The 16,394-nt window shown below is 57.8% G+C and overlaps 3 protein-coding genes across 10 annotated transcripts in view; 1 reads left to right on the top strand and 2 right to left on the bottom strand.

The window, feature by feature from the left end:
- ZMYM3 (zinc finger MYM-type containing 3) overlaps positions 1 to 9,939 on the top strand; it is a 32,832-nt gene extending 22,893 nt beyond the window's left edge. For 4 of the 5 annotated variants that reach the window (XM_069015536.1, XM_069015538.1, XM_069015534.1 and 1 more), the window contains 11 exons: positions 2,040 to 2,098; positions 2,657 to 2,825; positions 3,407 to 3,522; positions 3,671 to 3,845; positions 4,405 to 4,551; positions 5,302 to 5,405; positions 5,809 to 5,977; positions 6,099 to 6,250; positions 6,695 to 6,809; positions 7,709 to 8,165; positions 8,565 to 9,939. In XM_069015536.1, coding sequence (XP_068871637.1) covers positions 2,040 to 2,098; positions 2,657 to 2,825; positions 3,407 to 3,522; positions 3,671 to 3,845; positions 4,405 to 4,551; positions 5,302 to 5,405; positions 5,809 to 5,977; positions 6,099 to 6,250; positions 6,695 to 6,809; positions 7,709 to 8,165; positions 8,565 to 8,763 — 1,862 coding nt within the window. In that variant the 3' untranslated portion in view covers positions 8,764 to 9,939. The remainder of the gene's footprint in view (positions 1 to 2,039; positions 2,099 to 2,656; positions 2,826 to 3,406; positions 3,523 to 3,670; positions 3,846 to 4,404; positions 4,552 to 5,301; positions 5,406 to 5,808; positions 5,978 to 6,098; positions 6,251 to 6,694; positions 6,810 to 7,708; positions 8,166 to 8,564) is intronic. The other variant, XM_069015537.1, reaches the window with a different exon arrangement.
- A 332-nt stretch (positions 9,940 to 10,271) lies between these two features.
- Positions 10,272 to 12,031, bottom strand: LOC138110526 (gap junction alpha-3 protein-like). The gene has a single exon (XM_069015540.1). It carries the CDS (start codon positions 11,350 to 11,352, stop codon positions 10,456 to 10,458), a length of 897 nt encoding a protein of 298 aa, XP_068871641.1. The 5' UTR covers positions 11,353 to 12,031; the 3' UTR covers positions 10,272 to 10,455.
- A 95-nt stretch (positions 12,032 to 12,126) lies between these two features.
- Positions 12,127 to 15,523, bottom strand: GJB1 (gap junction protein beta 1). Of its 4 annotated transcripts, XM_069015542.1 has the most exons (3): positions 15,047 to 15,139; positions 13,822 to 13,937; positions 12,127 to 13,122 (listed from the first exon to the last, which is right to left on the bottom strand). In XM_069015542.1, the coding sequence occupies exon 3, from the start codon at positions 13,108 to 13,110 to the stop codon at positions 12,271 to 12,273; it is 840 nt and encodes a 279-aa protein (XP_068871643.1). In that variant the 5' UTR covers positions 13,111 to 13,122; positions 13,822 to 13,937; positions 15,047 to 15,139; the 3' UTR covers positions 12,127 to 12,270. The 4 variants fall into 4 exon arrangements, with proteins under 4 accessions (XP_068871643.1, XP_068871644.1, XP_068871642.1 ...); XM_069015543.1 differs by lacking the exons at positions 13,822 to 13,937; positions 15,047 to 15,139 and adding an exon at positions 15,462 to 15,523; XM_069015541.1 differs by lacking the exon at positions 13,822 to 13,937 and having other exon boundaries at positions 15,047 to 15,154.
- Positions 15,524 to 16,394: the final 871 nt, after the last annotated feature.

Raw genomic sequence — 16,394 nt, 5'->3', positions numbered from 1 at the left:
GCTTCAGGCCTCCTTTGCCACATCTCTGGAAGTCCCCCAGAACTGTGCTGCTTGGTATGTGGGGCATCACCCTTGGTGCCACAGCTGCATCTCTGTGCAACCTGTAAGGACTAAAGGGAGCCAAGGAAAAGCCCTTCATCAGTCAACAGTGCTCATCTGAGCACGAGTTCCACGCTACTCCAGCAGCTGCTGTGCTGGTGGCACTGGGTCCTCTGTATGCTCTGGCACACCAGGCCCCTGCCAGATGTGGGATAGCTGTGGACATCCTTGCCCCAGGACTGTGGCATACTGCTGAGTTTGCAAAGGAAGGATGCTGGAGCCAGGACCCACTTAAACAGAGATCTTTCCAGCCCACTGTGCTGTGCACGGGATTTCGGGAGGAGCAGCTTCTGTCTGGTGTCCTGTGGACCTGACAGCTGTGTTGGCAGCTCACAAGGGACTACCTGGATTTCAGGCCCATCTTGGACAGAGCTGCTTATTCTTGCTTATTCTCTTGCAAACAGTGATTGCCTAAAACCATTAATTCCTGTGATCCAGTGGCTGCTATCAGTCTGATGATCCTGAGAGTTCTTGTAGCTGATCATATAAGCAGATGTTCCTTTGCTGGGAACAGTTTGTGTAGTGTGGGATTGAGGAGCTTCTGCTTCAAAACTGTGCCCAAAGACTTCCAAGAGGAGCTGGCTCTGCACTGGGCTGTCCAGCTGGAGAGGGTAGAAGTCGCAGTTGTGGCAGGCAATGCCTTGACAGCTCCTTGTTGGTGTTGGGATGAGAGTAAAGAACAAGCTGCAGCTTTTCTCGAAGCTTGGACACATAGCACATGGCAGGAGAATCTTGTTTTCTTTATCATTGGCCAGTGGGGCAATCGTGTTTGCTTTAGATACTGCTGCAGCAGAAATTCTGCTCATATGCCATAGCTTGTCTTTTCTCATTCAAGCCATTGGTGTTTCCTACCTGGATCTGCTTCCCATCCACTTTGGGCTGTCAGGGTGAGTTCTTGGCCCCTGAGACTGTTGCAGATGTTATGGCTGACTGCTCAGCTGCAGACTAGGGATCTTCCTCTGACTGGAATTTATCTGTTGCCCCCTGTGGTGGTCAGCAAATGGAGCCTGTTGGGCCTCAAATTGTGCAAGAATTATCCTGCATTTCCTTGGGTCAGAGGAAGTCTTCACAGTGTCAATGTCCCTTTGTTGGACCTTTAGGCATCTGTGTCTTTCCTGAAGGACCTGTCTGTGTACAGGAGTTGTGAATGGACCCGCCACTGCCTTTGGGTGCTGGGACCTGCTGCTGTCTTTGCAGGGCTCTCCTTCGTGCATGGCCCATGGGTAGAAGGCAATTCTTTTTGCCAGCCACATGGGTAACCAGGGCTCACTGGAGATTGATATGAAGGTGCTCTGTTAGCTCACCAGCCTTTGAGATGGGTGCAGGTTTTCTGCAGAGCACATGAGCTGGAATTATCATCCAAGGCAGGGTGATACTGTCACCGCCTCTGACCAGTGTCTGCCACATGTGCCTCTTACCTGCAGGTGATCCTCTCTTTCCTTAGGGGAATGGACTGCATCCCTAGGGCTGGGGCAAAGCTGTCTCTCTGCTTTCTGGGATATCTCATTATGCTGCTACTAGCTCTGTCACCTTCTTCCTAGGGATCTCGAAGCACTTTGCCAAGATATTTGTTGCAGGGATATGGAGGCACAGGGAGGGGCCATGGCTCGGTACAGCAAGCCAATAGGCAGAGCTGGGATTAGAGCCCTGGATTCCTCTCTCTACAAGGGGCTGGGATTTCTCCTGACCTGCTGTGATGGGGAAGGGGTGGACTGCAAGGGAGCACAAAATGACATGGGAACAACTTGATTTTGGAGTTGTAGTGTCTTCTGAGGTGTTAGGGCTAGAGATTGTGGAAACATTAACTGTTCCTGGAGTGGCCAGGAGCAGTTTCTGGGGAGCCTATCCCTGCTCTCTGGCTGCTTGCACCTCCAGTCCCAGCAGTGGGACATGTTGGCCCAGGAGCTCTTGAACTTAAGAGTTGTTGCTTTCTCTTACAGGTCAGACTTCAGAGCCAAAACAAGCTGTCCCTTCCCCACAGAAGGCAGAAGCTAACATGGTAAGACCCGTTGGAGGCAGGAGTTTGCAAGACAAAGGGGCTGTCCCCAAGGAGAGGACAGTTCTGCCATTGCTCAGGGAGACTTCATTCTTCTACAACCAGTGCATTTTGAGATGTCTGGGTAGTGGGAGATGAAAAGAACTCCTAGGAAGGCAGCATCAACATACCTTCTGCAAGGGGGAAGAATAATTGTTCCTCAGGAATCAATGATGAACTCCAGAATAGCCTGACACTGTGGCACTGGCTCTTCTTTGCACAGTGCTTTCCTGTGCCTAGGTATAGTTGCTGTCCCACTGTTCCCCTCTATCCCATGGGACAGGAGCCACCATTGCCAGACTCCTGACACTCCTGACACAGCAGAGGGAGCACACAGGCTTGCTGCCTGCCAGGCACGGCTTGGCAGTCCTTCATCACGGCCTGACCATGGGAGTGCCTATCTGCTGGGGACTTCCAGGCTCCAGGAGGTGCTTTGGGAGTCATTCCATCTGTACCTGTAGTAGGGAAAAGATTGTGTTGCCTTAGGTGGACACCAACCTCCTGCTTTCTGCATTTCCCCAGCTGTCAGCAAAGGCCTCCTCAGCCCAAACGTCTCCAGCTGTGCCGCCTCCCGCCCCACCTCTGGTTCCAGCCACCCCTCGGAAAAACAAAGCTGCCATGTGTAAACCACTGATGCAGAACCGGGGTGTCTCCTGCAAGTTTGAAATGAAGTCCAAAGGATGTCAGACAGGTAAGAAACCAAGACTTAACTGTAGGATTACAGGGGCATTTTGGAGAGGCAAGTGGCACGTCCCTGCTCCAGACTACCTGTGAATCCAGCCTGAAATGTTGCACAGAGTGGCTGGGTGTTTGGCACTGTTCTGAGGAGTCTCTGTGCAGTTGTAGGGCACACATGGCAGGGCTGGGGGTAGGGAGCCTGTTTCCATCAGCAGCAAAAGGAGAGATGTAGAGACCTCTGTAGCGTGATCCCACCTCTTGTGGTACAACTCCTGTTCCTCTGGAGATCATTAGCTTGTGTGAGGGCTGTCTGCTAAACAGGTTCCACTCTAGTTCCTGTTGGGCATGTGTGTGTGGTCTGCAGCATATGCAAGGTGACTAGACCTCTTAGCAGGGCTGTGTAAGAGTAGGATTTGTACTTCTGGCTAAGGCAAGCCTCTCTTGTTGCTGGGCTTGACTTTCTGCTATTCCAGCTCTGCCCTTGCGTCTGGAAGGGCTGTGGTGCTGAATGGCTGGGGGCATGGCAGCATGCAGCAGGGCTGGGTGGAGGAACTTCTGGGATTAAGGTCACTGATGGATTTTTGCTCTTGTCAGAGGCTGACTGGAAGCCCCAGCTGGTTGTGTTGCCAATCCCCGTCCCGATCTTCGTGCCTGTGCCTATGCATATGTACTGCCAGAAAGTACCTGTGCCTTTCTCCATGCCTGTCCCGGTAAGCAACGGCTCCACCTGCTCGTGTTCTCCTACCTTGATCCTGCCTTGCTGCACCCTCCCTGCTTCTCTGTTCATGCTCTTCTGCCTCTGCTTTTATGCCAGTCTACTGACTGTCAGTTTTCTGCATGGTGTGCTGCTGTCCACAGGTGCCTGTGCCAATGTTCCTGCCCACCACACTGGAGAGCACAGAGAAGATTGTGGAGACCATTGAGGAGCTGAAGGTGAAGATCCCCTCCAATCCCCTAGAGGCTGACATCCTGGCCATGGCTGAGATGATTGCAGAGGCTGAGGAACTGGACAAGGCCTCCTCGGACCTGTGTGGTAGGTTCTGCCATGGCTTGGTCTGGTCCAACAGCTGGGATCAAGGGAGGTTTGCCAGCTCTTGGAGCTAAAACACCTGCCAGGATTGTGGCTCTTCCAAAACCTTTGAAAAGGAAGCAGGGAAGAGCAAGTTCTCAGCTTCTGCTGAGGAGGTATCAGAAAGGAAGAGCTGCAGCAAGGAGCAGCACCTGCCACTGTCCCTTATTGGAGTGCCAGTTTTGTGGCACATGTGCAGCTCTCTTAGTTTATTCAGGTGGCTGTTCAGATTCTTCCCTAAAGCAGCTTCTGATTCACAAAACTAGCAGCCCTGGTCTTGCAGGTCTTTTTACTTTACTGCATTCCTACAAATCACAGTAATGGGGGTTGTGGCTGGGGAGACAACAACCTTGCAATGTCTTGCTGTCCAGGGAAAGCTGGACAGCCCAGGTGTTGTGAGGCTGCCCTGAGCACAGGGCTGTGCTGCATGCAGGGACCCCAACTTCATTTTTCATCTGTTACAGGGAAAACAGATGTAAGACTTTCCAGAAAGCTGGGTGTATGATGAACTTTTTCATTGCAGATCTGGTGAGTAACCAGAGTGCAGAGGGTCTCCTGGAGGACTGTGATCTGTTTGGACCAGCACGGGATGATGTGTTGGCTATGGCTGTCAAGATGGCAAATGTCCTCGATGAGCCGGGCCAGGACCTGGAGGCTGACTTCCCTAAGAGTAAGAGCTGGGTGAAGCAGGCATGCAGGGCTGCTTGTGCTGAGGGTCCTCCCACTGCCCTCAGCTGTGTGCACTTAACCTCCCCATGCCCTCAGACTGACCAGGTGTGAGAGCTCTGCAGTGACTGCTTGCAGCAGGGGTGGGGAGACCATCACTTCTGAAGGAGTGTGTGTTTGTTTAGACTAAACTTACCTTTTGTGAGCATAAGACCCAGAGAAGAGGGAATGAGAAGCTGATTTTAACAGCACAAAGAGCAGGGCAGCAGCACTGGTGTGTTTATGAATGATGATTCCACAGGATCCAGCAAGGCAAGAAACCTGGACAAGGCATGGCATCCTGAGAAATGGTAGAATTGCTGAGTGTCCATTAACAGAAGGTGGAAGGAGAGGCAGGGACTGGCAGGAGCACAGCAATGCTGAGGCAGGATGTTAGCAGCAAACAACAGAATTGAGGTGCCTGTTCCAGGCTGTCCACAGTGCTGGCCTAGCACAAGGGAATGAGGAATATTCCTCAGGTTTAAAAAATAAAAAACTGTCAGAGAGGAAAATATGGGTTTCTGGTTATTCTAAGAAAGCTTAGCATTGTCTGCCAGAGCCATATTTCCTTTGTTGGGCTGTGGCTAAAAGTTTGTACCAGGCAGTGGTAGAGGATGTGAAGTGTTCCCTCTTCATTTTGCTGTAAAAATCAGGCCAGCACAGGGGGCAGGATGAGAAGTTTCAGCTGAGCTCTTCTGCCTGTGTTTCCTTTCAGACCCTCTAGACATCAACCCCAGTGTGGATTTCCTCTTTGACTGTGGGCTGGTGGGACCAGATGATGTGTCCACAGAGCAAGATCTGCCTCGAGCTGTCCGGAAGGTGAGTTCTCTGTGGGTACTGCCTGCTTAAAGCTCTTGGGCTTTGGAGTGGGAGCTGCCACCTGGGATGTACGAGGTGAAGTGTGCCAGAGTCTTTGGTGTGCTGGGGAGGTTGTGCCCTCTCCCTTCAAGGCATGGTTGGCTTTCAGGCCACTCCTTGAATGAAAATACTTGCTTGTCACTTCAGAGGAGCTTTGAATGTTACAAGTGATGTGACACCTGGTCTCTTTTCTTGCCTGTGAGCCTCGTAACTAATGAGCCTTGTTGGCTTGGCTGTCGGCAGAAGGGTGCTCTGCTGCCATGGCACTCTGTAGGGAGCTGACAGTCAGCAGGTGTGAGGGGTGGCCAGGACTCCTGCATCTGTCCCAGGTAGGTGGCCAGTCTCACAGAACACCTCTCTGCAGGGGCAGAAGCGCCTGGTGCTCTCTGAAAGCTGTTCCCGGGACTCGATGAGCAGCCAGCCCAGCTGTACAGTCCTCAACTACTCGTACGGTGTGAATGCCTGGAAGTCCTGGGTACAGGCCAAGTATGCAGGGGGAGAGACCAGCAAGGGAGAGGAGCTACGCTTTGGCCGTAAGTGCCTTGTCTGGATGCAGTGGAGTGGCAGAAATCTCCCAGAAGCTGGACCTCGGGGTGTTGAGGTGCTCCTGACCTTGTAGGCTGTTGTCTGAGGCTGCTGTGCTTGTCTCTGCAGCCAAGCCCATGAGGATCAAGGAAGACATCTTGGCCTGCTCAGCAGCTGAGCTCAACTACGGCCTGGCCCAGTTTGTCAAGGAGATAACCAGGCCCAATGGGGAGCGCTATGAACCGGACAGCATCTATTACCTCTGCCTTGGCATCCAGCAGGTGAGGGAGGCCTTGCTGCCCTCAATTTGTCTACAGCCAGACTTGGTGGTCAGATCTGGTGAGGGGAGCTTGTACCCTTCATTCTGCTTTCTGGGAACCCAGAGAGGCTGTCTGCACTCCTTCAGTGCCCAGGACAGCCGCCCACCTGGTTTGGTCTTTGTTCCCAAGCCCAGAGGGTAGGGTGGCAACTATTCTCCAGCTTTGCACCCTTCTTGCACATCTCTGAGGAGGGCTGGGGGATTTCCCCAAACTCATGTTCTTCTTCAGGACCAAGTCTGCTTTGTCATGCCCCAGGGTTTTCCTTGCAGCTCTCAGAAGGGTCTGCCCAGCAGCTCTGGTGGTGCAAGGAGGGGTGCTCTGCATGTGTGCCCTGGGCTCTCTGGGGAGGGTTTGCATTCCAGGTGCTGCTGTGTTTCTCTTGACTGTGTGTTCTGTCCTTTCTAGTACCTGCTCGAGAACAATCGTATGGTGAATATATTTACAGACCTTTACTACCTGACCTTCGTGCAAGAGCTGAACAAGTCCCTGAGTGGCTGGCAACCCACAATCTTACCAAATAGTATGTGTCTTCAGAGTACCTTCAGTCACCATATATATCCAGTTTGTGCTTGTAGCCTTGGATCCTCTGGCCTGATTGTTCTCTCTGAGCCTCAACCTTGGCATAGGCAGCGCATTCCTGCTGTGTCTTGAGGTCGTACTGACCCAAACCCACTGCAGAGCCAGCGTGGCTTACGCTTCAGCACTTCTGTGGCCCACAGTCAGGGTAGCTGGGAGCAGGGCACGTGTGTTTTGTATCCTGGGACAATTTGAATCTTTACAACACTTCACACTGCTGTTTCCACCCTTTGGCAAGGAGGATGCCAAGCCAGGAGGCACACTGGTGGATGTCTTTGTGTTCCCAGCACATGGATGAGCCCTGCACACTGTGCTAGGCCTTGGCCAAGGTTGCTGTGCTGCTGCCTTGTGAATGGACTAACTTAGAGCTCTGCAGAGGCTTTTCATGATGCTGTGATCTGGGCTACCTTGCCTGCTGTGTCTTGTCGGTAGTTAGTTCACAGATCCAGCCTCGCCTCTGCAGATTGGCTATCCCAGTCAAAGCCATTTGACTCCAGACCTGTGTATCTAGGCAGGATCTGGCCAGATCTCTCATGCCTGCTGCTTTTCCTTAATTGCTCACTGAGTGTGGTGGAGCATTGACCTAGCGTTCACTTTTTGGCCAGTTACAGAGACGAGCAGTTAGGATTGATTTGGGTTCTCGCCTGTGGTTTGGCTGTGATCTGGAGAGGCTCATGGCTGGGCAGAGCTCTAGCTCTGCTGATGGCTCTGTAGAAGTAACCTTGTGAAAAAAGAGATGCTGTGAAGCGTCAGTCTTTTGCAGTGAGCTTTCCTGGGCAGGGTGAAGGGATTGCCACGAGGCCACTTGCTGATGTGACCTGGTTCTCCCTCTGTGTGTTGCAGACACAGTTTTCTCCCGTGTCGAGGAGGAGCACCTCTGGGAGTGCAAACAGCTGGGTGTTTACTCACCCTTCGTGCTTCTCAACACCCTCATGTTCTTCAACACTAAGTTCTTCGGGCTGCAGACAGCGGAGGAGCACATGCAGCTCTCCTTCACCAACGTGGTGCGCCAGTCCCGCAAGTGCACCACGGCCCGTGGCATGACAAAGGTGGTGAGCATCCGCTACTACGCTCCTGCCAAGCAGAAGAAAAGCCGAGGTGGGTCTGGGGGAACATCTCTGTTCCTCCCCCTGTGTCCCCCATCGGGATCCAGCCATGATCCAGCTCTCTCCCCCTCTGCAGATGGCGGCTCTGGAAAACGGAAGCGTGAGGAGGAGGTACCGATGCTGGAGCAGCGGGAGAACAGGATGAATCCCCTCCGATGCCCAGTCAAGTTTTATGAGTTTTATCTCTCCAAATGGTGAGGCTTTCTCTGGAGAAGAGGCGTGTGCCATTTTGGGGCCACTTCTCAGTTTTATGGGACCCTGTGGAGTGACTGCTGCTCTCCAGACATTTGTACATGAGCATGTACAGTCTTGCCCAGGCTCTGTGCTGCTTGACTAGGCTGTGTTTGAGAGAATGCTTCTCTCAAGCCTCTTCTTACCCTTCTCCAGACTGACAGGAACGTGCAGTAGGAGTGCAGTGCTTGGGTGCTTAGGGGTTTTGGCCTTGAACAAGGAGCTGCAGGCTCAGTTTGTCTCCTTATTCTACTGAATGATGAGAGGCTGTGATGAGCTGTGAGCGCCCCTTGCTAAACCTGACATAAGGCCAGGCTCTCTGAAGCTGATAACCCAGGTCTCACCCTCCTCTCTCTCCACAGTCCCGAGAGCCTGCGGAACCGCAATGATGTGTTCTACCTGCAGCCCGAGCGGTCGTGCATTGCCGAGTCCCCGCTCTGGTACTCGGTGATCCCCATGGACCGCAGCATGCTGGAGAGCATGCTGAACCGCATCCTGGCCGTCAGGGAGATCTACGAGGAGCACAGTCGGCTCAGCAGCATGGAGGATGACATGGACTAAGGGCGAGGTGCTGCTGGACTGGCTGCTCTCCAGCCCTGGACACCTCCTCTTGCTGCTTCCCATTGCAGGGCAGGGGCTACGCAGCATAGGAGGGGATGGTGCTGCAGCAGTGCTGTCCCTGCATCATTACCAGACTTGGACCTCCCATCCTGCTCGTTTCAGGCGTCCCCTACGTACATGGCCCCCGCACTCAGCTCTGTCTCCAGTTTTGGCTGCTGGGTGAGCCATCTTCCCCAGGGCCAGTTCCCATGGCACAGGAGTGGCAGAGTCCCTGGGGCAGCTCTCCTTGCCCAGCACTGTCTCTCCCCTACCCCCAGCCCTGCCACTACCCCTGTCTCCCGGTGCCCCAGGGCAGGAATTGCACAGGATGCAGTGCACCATCAGACCAGCGGCCCCTGAAGCTTTTACTTCCCTCTTCCTTTAGCATTCCCTCACAAGGCTGGAGGTATCAAGGCAGGAACAGTAGCTCTGCTGCTGGGGCAGGACTGTGTTTTTGAACCAGTGGCCATGGGCCCCAGGCAGCCTGACAGCTGTTGGGTTAGAGGGAGAGCTCTTGTCCCAGGGTGGGAGAGATTTGGGTTGGTTGCAGGAAGGGGATGGAGCACGTGCTGGAACTTGTGGGCAGAGATCTGGCCTTGCCACAGGGACACCTCCCTTGCGTGCAGCCAGGATGCCTCCCTCTCTTTTGGTCAATGTTTTCTGAGTCTGCTGAAAACTGATGGAGATGGGTCTGGGGCAGTGCTACCCCCTCTCTCCCCACTGTTCCCTGTCCTGGTGTAAGGACCCTCCCTTGTGCAAGGTACCATCTGTGTGAACCTCTGCTCTAGCCAGGGGCTCAGGCATTTGCTGGCAGAAGCAGGGAGCCCTGCCTGGCCTCCCCCTCCCTCCCACAGCCAAAGGGTGCCAGTGCCCTGCCCCAGGCAAGTCTGGCTCCAGTTGTGCCACTCCCTGCTGCCTCCTGCCCCTTCTCGTGTTCTGGTTGGTTTTCTTGAGCTGTACATGGGTCTCCTGTTGAGCCTGTATATATTGTTCTGGGCCCTGGCCTGGGGCCATCTGTTCTCTGTGTCCATGTGGAGAGTGAGCTGCTCACCAGTCTTGTTGTAGTGATGCCAGGGCGGTAGGACTAACCCTGTGTCTCTGGAAACCATTCATTTCAAATAAAGATGTGGAAAACTTTGGCAGCCCCTAGTTTTTCCCCCTGGGCAGGGTGAGCTTTGTAGAACAGGGCCAGTGGCTCAGTGCTGCTGTGCACCTTGCTCCTGTCCATCCCAGCCTGTGCTCCTGCACTTCTGACCTTGCCTGGCACCTGCTGTGCTGCCAGCTCTGGCATGGGGCGATGGCCCCTGCCCCAGTACCCAGTGGTGCCAGCATGGCATGCCCTGCCTGCCACAGGGCTGCAGCCCCACCCAACCCAGCAGTGGCCCTGCCCTGGCCATGCAGTGTGGCCGTAGGACAGAGCACTTGGAGAACAATGCCCCAGTGCCCGTGAGCAGAGCAGGAGTCAAGTGTGGTGCAGTAAGTGTTTATTTTCTCTCCCTTCCCAGCTCTGCTCTCAGCCCTGTGCTGAGCAGTGTCCCCAGCTCTTATGCGGGCCATGGGGTCCATGCCTTGGGCCTGGCAGAGACTGGAGACTTCACCACCACTGTGACCACCCATGCATTGCCCATCCCTGACCATCCCAGCAGGCCACATTCACACTGCCAGGTCTGCCGTTCGCATGTCCCTGTGGGACCCACCAGCCACCCCTAGCCATGCACCCGCCTTCTTCAGTGGTGCCAGGCCATGGGGGGGTCTGCCAGCAGCCAGGGGGCTGCCACCCCTGGGCAAGGTGACATAGGTGCTGCCGGGCCCTACAGGGCCACCGGGAGTGGTTAGGACGCGAGCCTTGGGGCCCGGCCCCCGCCGGCACTTGGTGAGACCCAGGTGGTAGATCTCCACCAGGTTGAGCAGCAGGGACACACAGGCCACCCCCAGCATGAAGAGGATGAAGATGGTCTTCTCAGTGGGCCGGGAGATGTAGCAGTTGACTGTGTTGGGACAGGGCCAGCGGCTGCAGGTGTAGAGGGGCTTCAGCTGGAACCCATACAAGGCGTACTGGCCCACAATGAAGCCCACTTCCAGGAGAGCCTTGAAGACAATGTTGCAGATGTATGTCCTCAGGATGGCCCCCTGCATGCACACCCGTGCCCTCGTGTCCCCTGCAGGGAGCTGGGACTGCCTGGGGCGCTGCCGCCTGGCCCCGCTGCCAGCCCGTGCTGCTGCTTGCTGCTGTGCCTTCTCCTCCAGATGCACCAGGTGCAGGATGTGGCCCAGATACACAAGGCTGGGGGTGGAGACAAAGATGATCTGCAGGACCCAGAAGCGGAGGTGGGAGATGGGGAAGGTGCTGTCATAGCAGGCATTTTGGCAGCCAGGCTGCTGCGTGTCACAGGAGAAGCCAGACAGCTCATCACCCCAGACCCGCTCCGCGGCTGCCCCCAGCACCAGGATACGGAAGACGAAGAGGACGGTGAGCCAGACCTTCCCCACCACTGTGGAGTGCTCCTGGGCATTCTCCAGCAGCCGGCCCAGCAGGCTCCAGTCCCCCATGGCATGTGCTGTGGTGCCCTGCAAAACAGCCACCCTCCAGACACAGCCGCCCCACGACCCGCCAGAATGCCACCCCACTCCCTGCTTGGGCAGGTGTGCACAGACCAACCCAAGGCTGTCCCTGGAGTGTCCCTATCCTGTGTCCCAGGGGACCCCCTAACCTGTCACAAGGAGGGCAGGGGGAGCAAAGGCCTCCAGCAGAGAGCTGGGAGCACCATGGGGAACAACCGCGGTGGCGATCCGGCATGGGGACCTCTCACCGTAGATGGTGCGTGGGGCAGAGCCCAGTGCTCCTGCGCCGTCTGCTCCTGTCAGTGGGGTGATGGGGGATGCTGCAAGGCCCCTTCCCTGCTGGTCCCCAGCTCCTCCGTGGGGTGTGGACAGGTCTGCCTGGTTCCGTCTGTCCGGTCACCCAACAGTGGGCGTGGGGTTATCGGGGCATGAGGCAGCTGCGTGCCCCATTGGCTTTCATTGTGACTGGCACATGAAACAGCCACTGGGGAAACTTTTTCCCTCTATTTTTGGTCTGGGCACTTTTCTAATTATATTCGGGGCTGCAGGGGCTGGTGCTGGGAGAGTGCAAGCCCTTGGACACTGATCAATGCCACCCAGGGGTCATTGGTCCCTGCTGGCTGCCAGGGCAACACAGCCACAGCCCCAGCTCGGCCCTGGCACTGCAACCCACCAGGGCTTGGGTGCAGGGGTGGACACCCCCCATTGACACCACAGCTCCTGGCATGTCCCAGCTGGAGCAGAAAGGAAGGAGGCAGCACCTGAGAATGGATATTTAATGGCCCGAGCTGCTCTCCTGGCCATCTAGGAGAGCCAGACTGGCACCTGGGGGATGCTATCCTTGGGACAGGGACAGTAATAGGCCCACGGGGCGACTGTGGGGCCAGGGCCCCTGCAGTGGTGGCCCTAGCAGGCAGAGCAGCGGTCACCCTTCTCCTGCAGCCCAGAGTTGCGGCGCAGCATGTCCTTGAGGGAACCGTCCTGCTCTGTCAGCAGCTGGTTGATCTCATTCTGCTTGTACTCAGAGGAATGCTTGTGCCCATAGAAGGAGCCCTTCCCCGATGAGGGGTTGGAGTTGTGCTGACTTCGGCGGGCACAGGCCCGCACCACCAGGTAGATCAGCTCTGCCATGTTGAGGACAATGCAGACACTGGAGGTGACCAGCATGAAGACAGTGAAGATGGTCTTCTCAGTGGGCCGGGAGATGAAGCAGTCGACAGTGTTGGGGCAGGGGTAAGCCTCGCACTTGACCAGCCGCATCATCTGGTAGCCCGGGTAGAGCATGTAGAAGATGTACATGAACACAGCCTCGAAGAGCAGCCTGAAGACCACGCTGCAGACGTATGTCCACCACAGCGACCCCGCTATGCGCATCTTGTGCTTCTTAACCTCTTCCATGTGCTTGGCATCCGCATGCCCTGTCAGAACCAGCAGCTTCTTCTCCTGGTGCTGCTGGTAGGCCACGTGCATGGCGACGAGAAGGGCTGGTGTGGTGACGAGGATGAGCTGCAGGGCCCACAGACGGATGTGGGAGATGGGGAAGAAGTGGTCATAGCAGACGCTGTTGCAGCCAGGCTGCTGGGTGTTGCAGGTGAAGGCGGATTTCTCATCCCCCCAGACGCTCTCGGCTGCCACCACTAACACCATTATCCGGAAGATGAAGATGACAGAGAGCCAGATGCGCCCGATGGCAGTGGAGTGGCGGTTCACCCCGCTCAGCACCGTGTAGAGGCCGGCCCAGTTCATTGTTTCTCACGTCTGCAGGAGAGAGCGGTGAGAGATGGTGTTAGGAACAAGAAGGACGCATGGCTGAGAGCCAGCAGGTCCTGGCTCCTCCAGTGGCAGCAGCCCCAGGAGGGACCTGGAAGCAACTGGGTGGCAGCCCTGGCAGGTGGAGAGCAGGACGGACAGACAGGAGGATGGACAGACAGGACAGCAGCATGGCTCCTGCTCCTGACATGGCTCAAGGCAGCATTTTGGCCAGAGCAGGTAGGAGCCTGGCTGCCCCAGCAATGCCGGATGCTCCAGTCCTGCCACCCCACACTGGCACAGGGATCCTAACCCACAGCTGCCACAGAGAACGGGGGTGAAGCTCCCACACCTCCGCAGGAGCCCCCAGTACCCAGTGCTGACCTCTTTGGCTAGAAACGGACCCAAGGAGCTTCATGGGCTTCACTGCACCAACACCTCCCTTTCTTTGTTCTCCCAAAATCTGCAGGAGCAGGGCCAGGGAGCCCTGAGCTGGGGGGCTCCCCTCGTGCAGCCCTGCACTGCCATCCTCCCAGAGCCATCCTTGCTTGGGGAACACGGGACGAACCCACCCCCAAGCACAGACCCCCGCCCCACCAGAGCCACCCACTGGCACTGAGCAGCCCAGGGAGCCGCTTCCCAACCCCGCATGAGTCTGGGTGGCTGCGACCAGACACCCCCAGTGTGGAGGGTCCTGGCGACGCGTACCTGCCGGTGAGGAAGGGTCCTCGCAAGCTGCCCCCAGTGGACCCTCTAAGGTCTCATGCCTCCCGCAGGAGAGCTCTGCTCCGCCTGCCCTCGTCTCTCTCTGCCACTGCCCTGCACTGGAAGTCATATGCTGCTTTATAAACTATTTACATACAATGGGGCCTTTATCGGCCCCTGAACAACACACTTTAGCATTCAGATCTAACGCCCTGACTTCCGCCCACCCTGGCCAAACAAAGTGCCTGTGTGCTGCATTCCCGCTGCTCGGCCCTGCACCCACTCCCACCTCCCCACCACGCCCCGCACCGGCCACGGCCGCAGCCCCGCCAGCCGCGGAGCGCCCGTGGCTCTGCCCGGCGGGACCCACGCCACAGACATGGCCGTGCCGGACAGGCCAGCCAGGGTGTCTGCAGGTCCCTTCCCCAGGAAGCACGGCCGAGCCCAGCTGCGTGCCCATGCCGCATGGACGGCGCAGGGCACTGGAGCAGGGGTCTGGCACTGAGCACTCGGTGGGCTGCCGTGGGGCTGGGTGGCACTGGGTACCTCTGCTGTGAGTCCTGCCGTGCCCTCAAGGCTCTGGTACCAGCAGCAACGTCTGTGAGGGCATTGGAGCTGCCCAGCGTGTGCCCCGTCCCGTTGGGGACATGGGAGAAAGTCCGGGCGAGTGACGCTGGCTGGGGCTACCCTCACGGCGGGGGCAGCGCTCCTCCCCCGAGACGGACTCACTGACGCTGCCCTGCTGCTGGGACATGCTGGTGGGGACAACAATCCCTGTGCTCGCACACCCCCCGTGCCCCTCAGGGCTGGTATCCTAGACACACCGTGCCCCATCCCTGCAGGGATGGCGCCATGTCCCTTGGGCTTTGTCCCCAGCCTCACGTGGGGAGCAGCATATCCAGTAAACCCTACCAGCTGGGCGCCTTTAGGTTGGCAGGGCGATTAATGCCATCCCAAATTCCACCTCCTCCCCTTAGCCCAAGGTGCGAGCACCCGGAGCTGTGCAAACGGCAGCGGCCGAAGACCGTCCAGGAAAGCTGTGAGGACGCAGCCTGTGCCCACACTGTTCCTCTCCCCACTCCCGCCATGAAGGCCAGCACTGCCGGCTCTACTCTCCCTGGCCCATGGCCGAGCCCTGCTGTGGTCCCCACTCTGGCCCCCCTGGTGCTCCCCAGCTGGGGGACACGCGGCCACCCCCGCAGTGGTGCTGTGCCCTCCAGGTTCTCACCTCAACACCAGGACAATCAATGCTCTTTGGGATTGCAGCAGTCTCAGCCTCCAACGCAGCACCCTGGACTTTATACTGCCCCGCAGGCACGTCACCCACCCCCTCCCAAACAGCCTCGCTCCTTCCACGACTCGTCAAGTAAACACCGCAGGTGTGTCCAGCCTGGCTCACACCCACCCGCATCCCCCACCGCAGCTGAGCATCCCCCGGGGCCAGCCCCGGGGCTACTGCAGCACTGAGGCAGGGCCAGCCCCCCCAGGATGGTCCCCGGGGAGATTTCTGGTCGCCGTGGCCCCACTCCCCTGCTGCGAGCATCCTCCCCGCTGCATTCCCTGCAAGCCAGCCACATGCCCCGCGGCGGAGCCCTGCTCTCCACCCGGGGGATGACTTTGGATACCCCCAGCTCCTGGAGCACCTTGATCTGCTGCTGCAGGTTGCCGGCTGGTCCCTGGGGAGCAACCAGTACCCAGATTCAATGTGTAAAAGTGCAGCCGGGAAAAGGCAAACAGCCTTTGTCAACGATTAACTCGGCTGGCCCGCTTCAAGGTCCCGCCGCCCAGCACCCCGTGTGGGACGTGGCGACCCTGCCTCTCATCCTGGGCCCCTGGGCTGGGCTGCAGGAGCCCGCGCGCCGTCCCTTGCATGAGGGTGACAGTGGTGTCGCATGAGGACGGCAGGGTGGCACGGTGGAGCGGCTGAGGGCGGCTAGGGGTGCCCCCGCAGCGGGGCGGGGGGAGGGCGGCGGTGGGCAGCGAGATACCGGCGGTGGCCGGTGGTGCAGGGCGGGCTGGGGCCATCGGGGCCACAATCTCAGTCTCCGATAAGCCGCCGCCCCCTGAGTCAGCAGCGCTCGGCGAGGAGCGGGAGCGGCGGCAGCGCCCTGGTCCCGCACCCCCGGAGGGGTTCTGGGGGTTAGCGGGGGGCATACTGGGGGACACTACGGGCAAGGGGCTAGTGGGGCCAGGCTGGCGGGATCAGGCTGGGTGGGGGGCACTGGGGGGGATCCCGAGGAGAGCAGACTGGTGGGCACTGGGGTGGGCTAAGTGGGACGAAGCACAATGAGAGGTTGGCGCGGGGAGAGGGGGCCCTGAGAGCCGGTCTAGGGGGTTTCACTGGAAGGCCCTGGGGGCCAGGCGGGGCGTCACTGGGGATTACTGGGAGCCAGGATAGGGGCGACCGGGGGTCGCTGGGAGCCAGGCGAGGGGTCAGTGGGGGTGGTCGCCGGCCGTGGCACCAGGTGGCGCTGCGGGGCCGGGCCGGGGGCGGCGGGGCCGCACCTGCCCGCGGCAGCACCCGGCGGGCTCAGCGTGGGAACCCAGCTAAAACAGAGTAAAACCAGAAAAAAAAA

The sequence above is a fragment of the Aphelocoma coerulescens genome, chromosome 4A (genome assembly GCF_041296385.1).
Source record: "Aphelocoma coerulescens isolate FSJ_1873_10779 chromosome 4A, UR_Acoe_1.0, whole genome shotgun sequence".
Classification (NCBI taxonomy): Eukaryota; Metazoa; Chordata; class Aves; order Passeriformes; family Corvidae; genus Aphelocoma; species Aphelocoma coerulescens.
The sequence above is the reverse complement of the archived record's forward strand: the minus strand, read 5'-3'. Positions and strand labels throughout refer to the sequence as shown.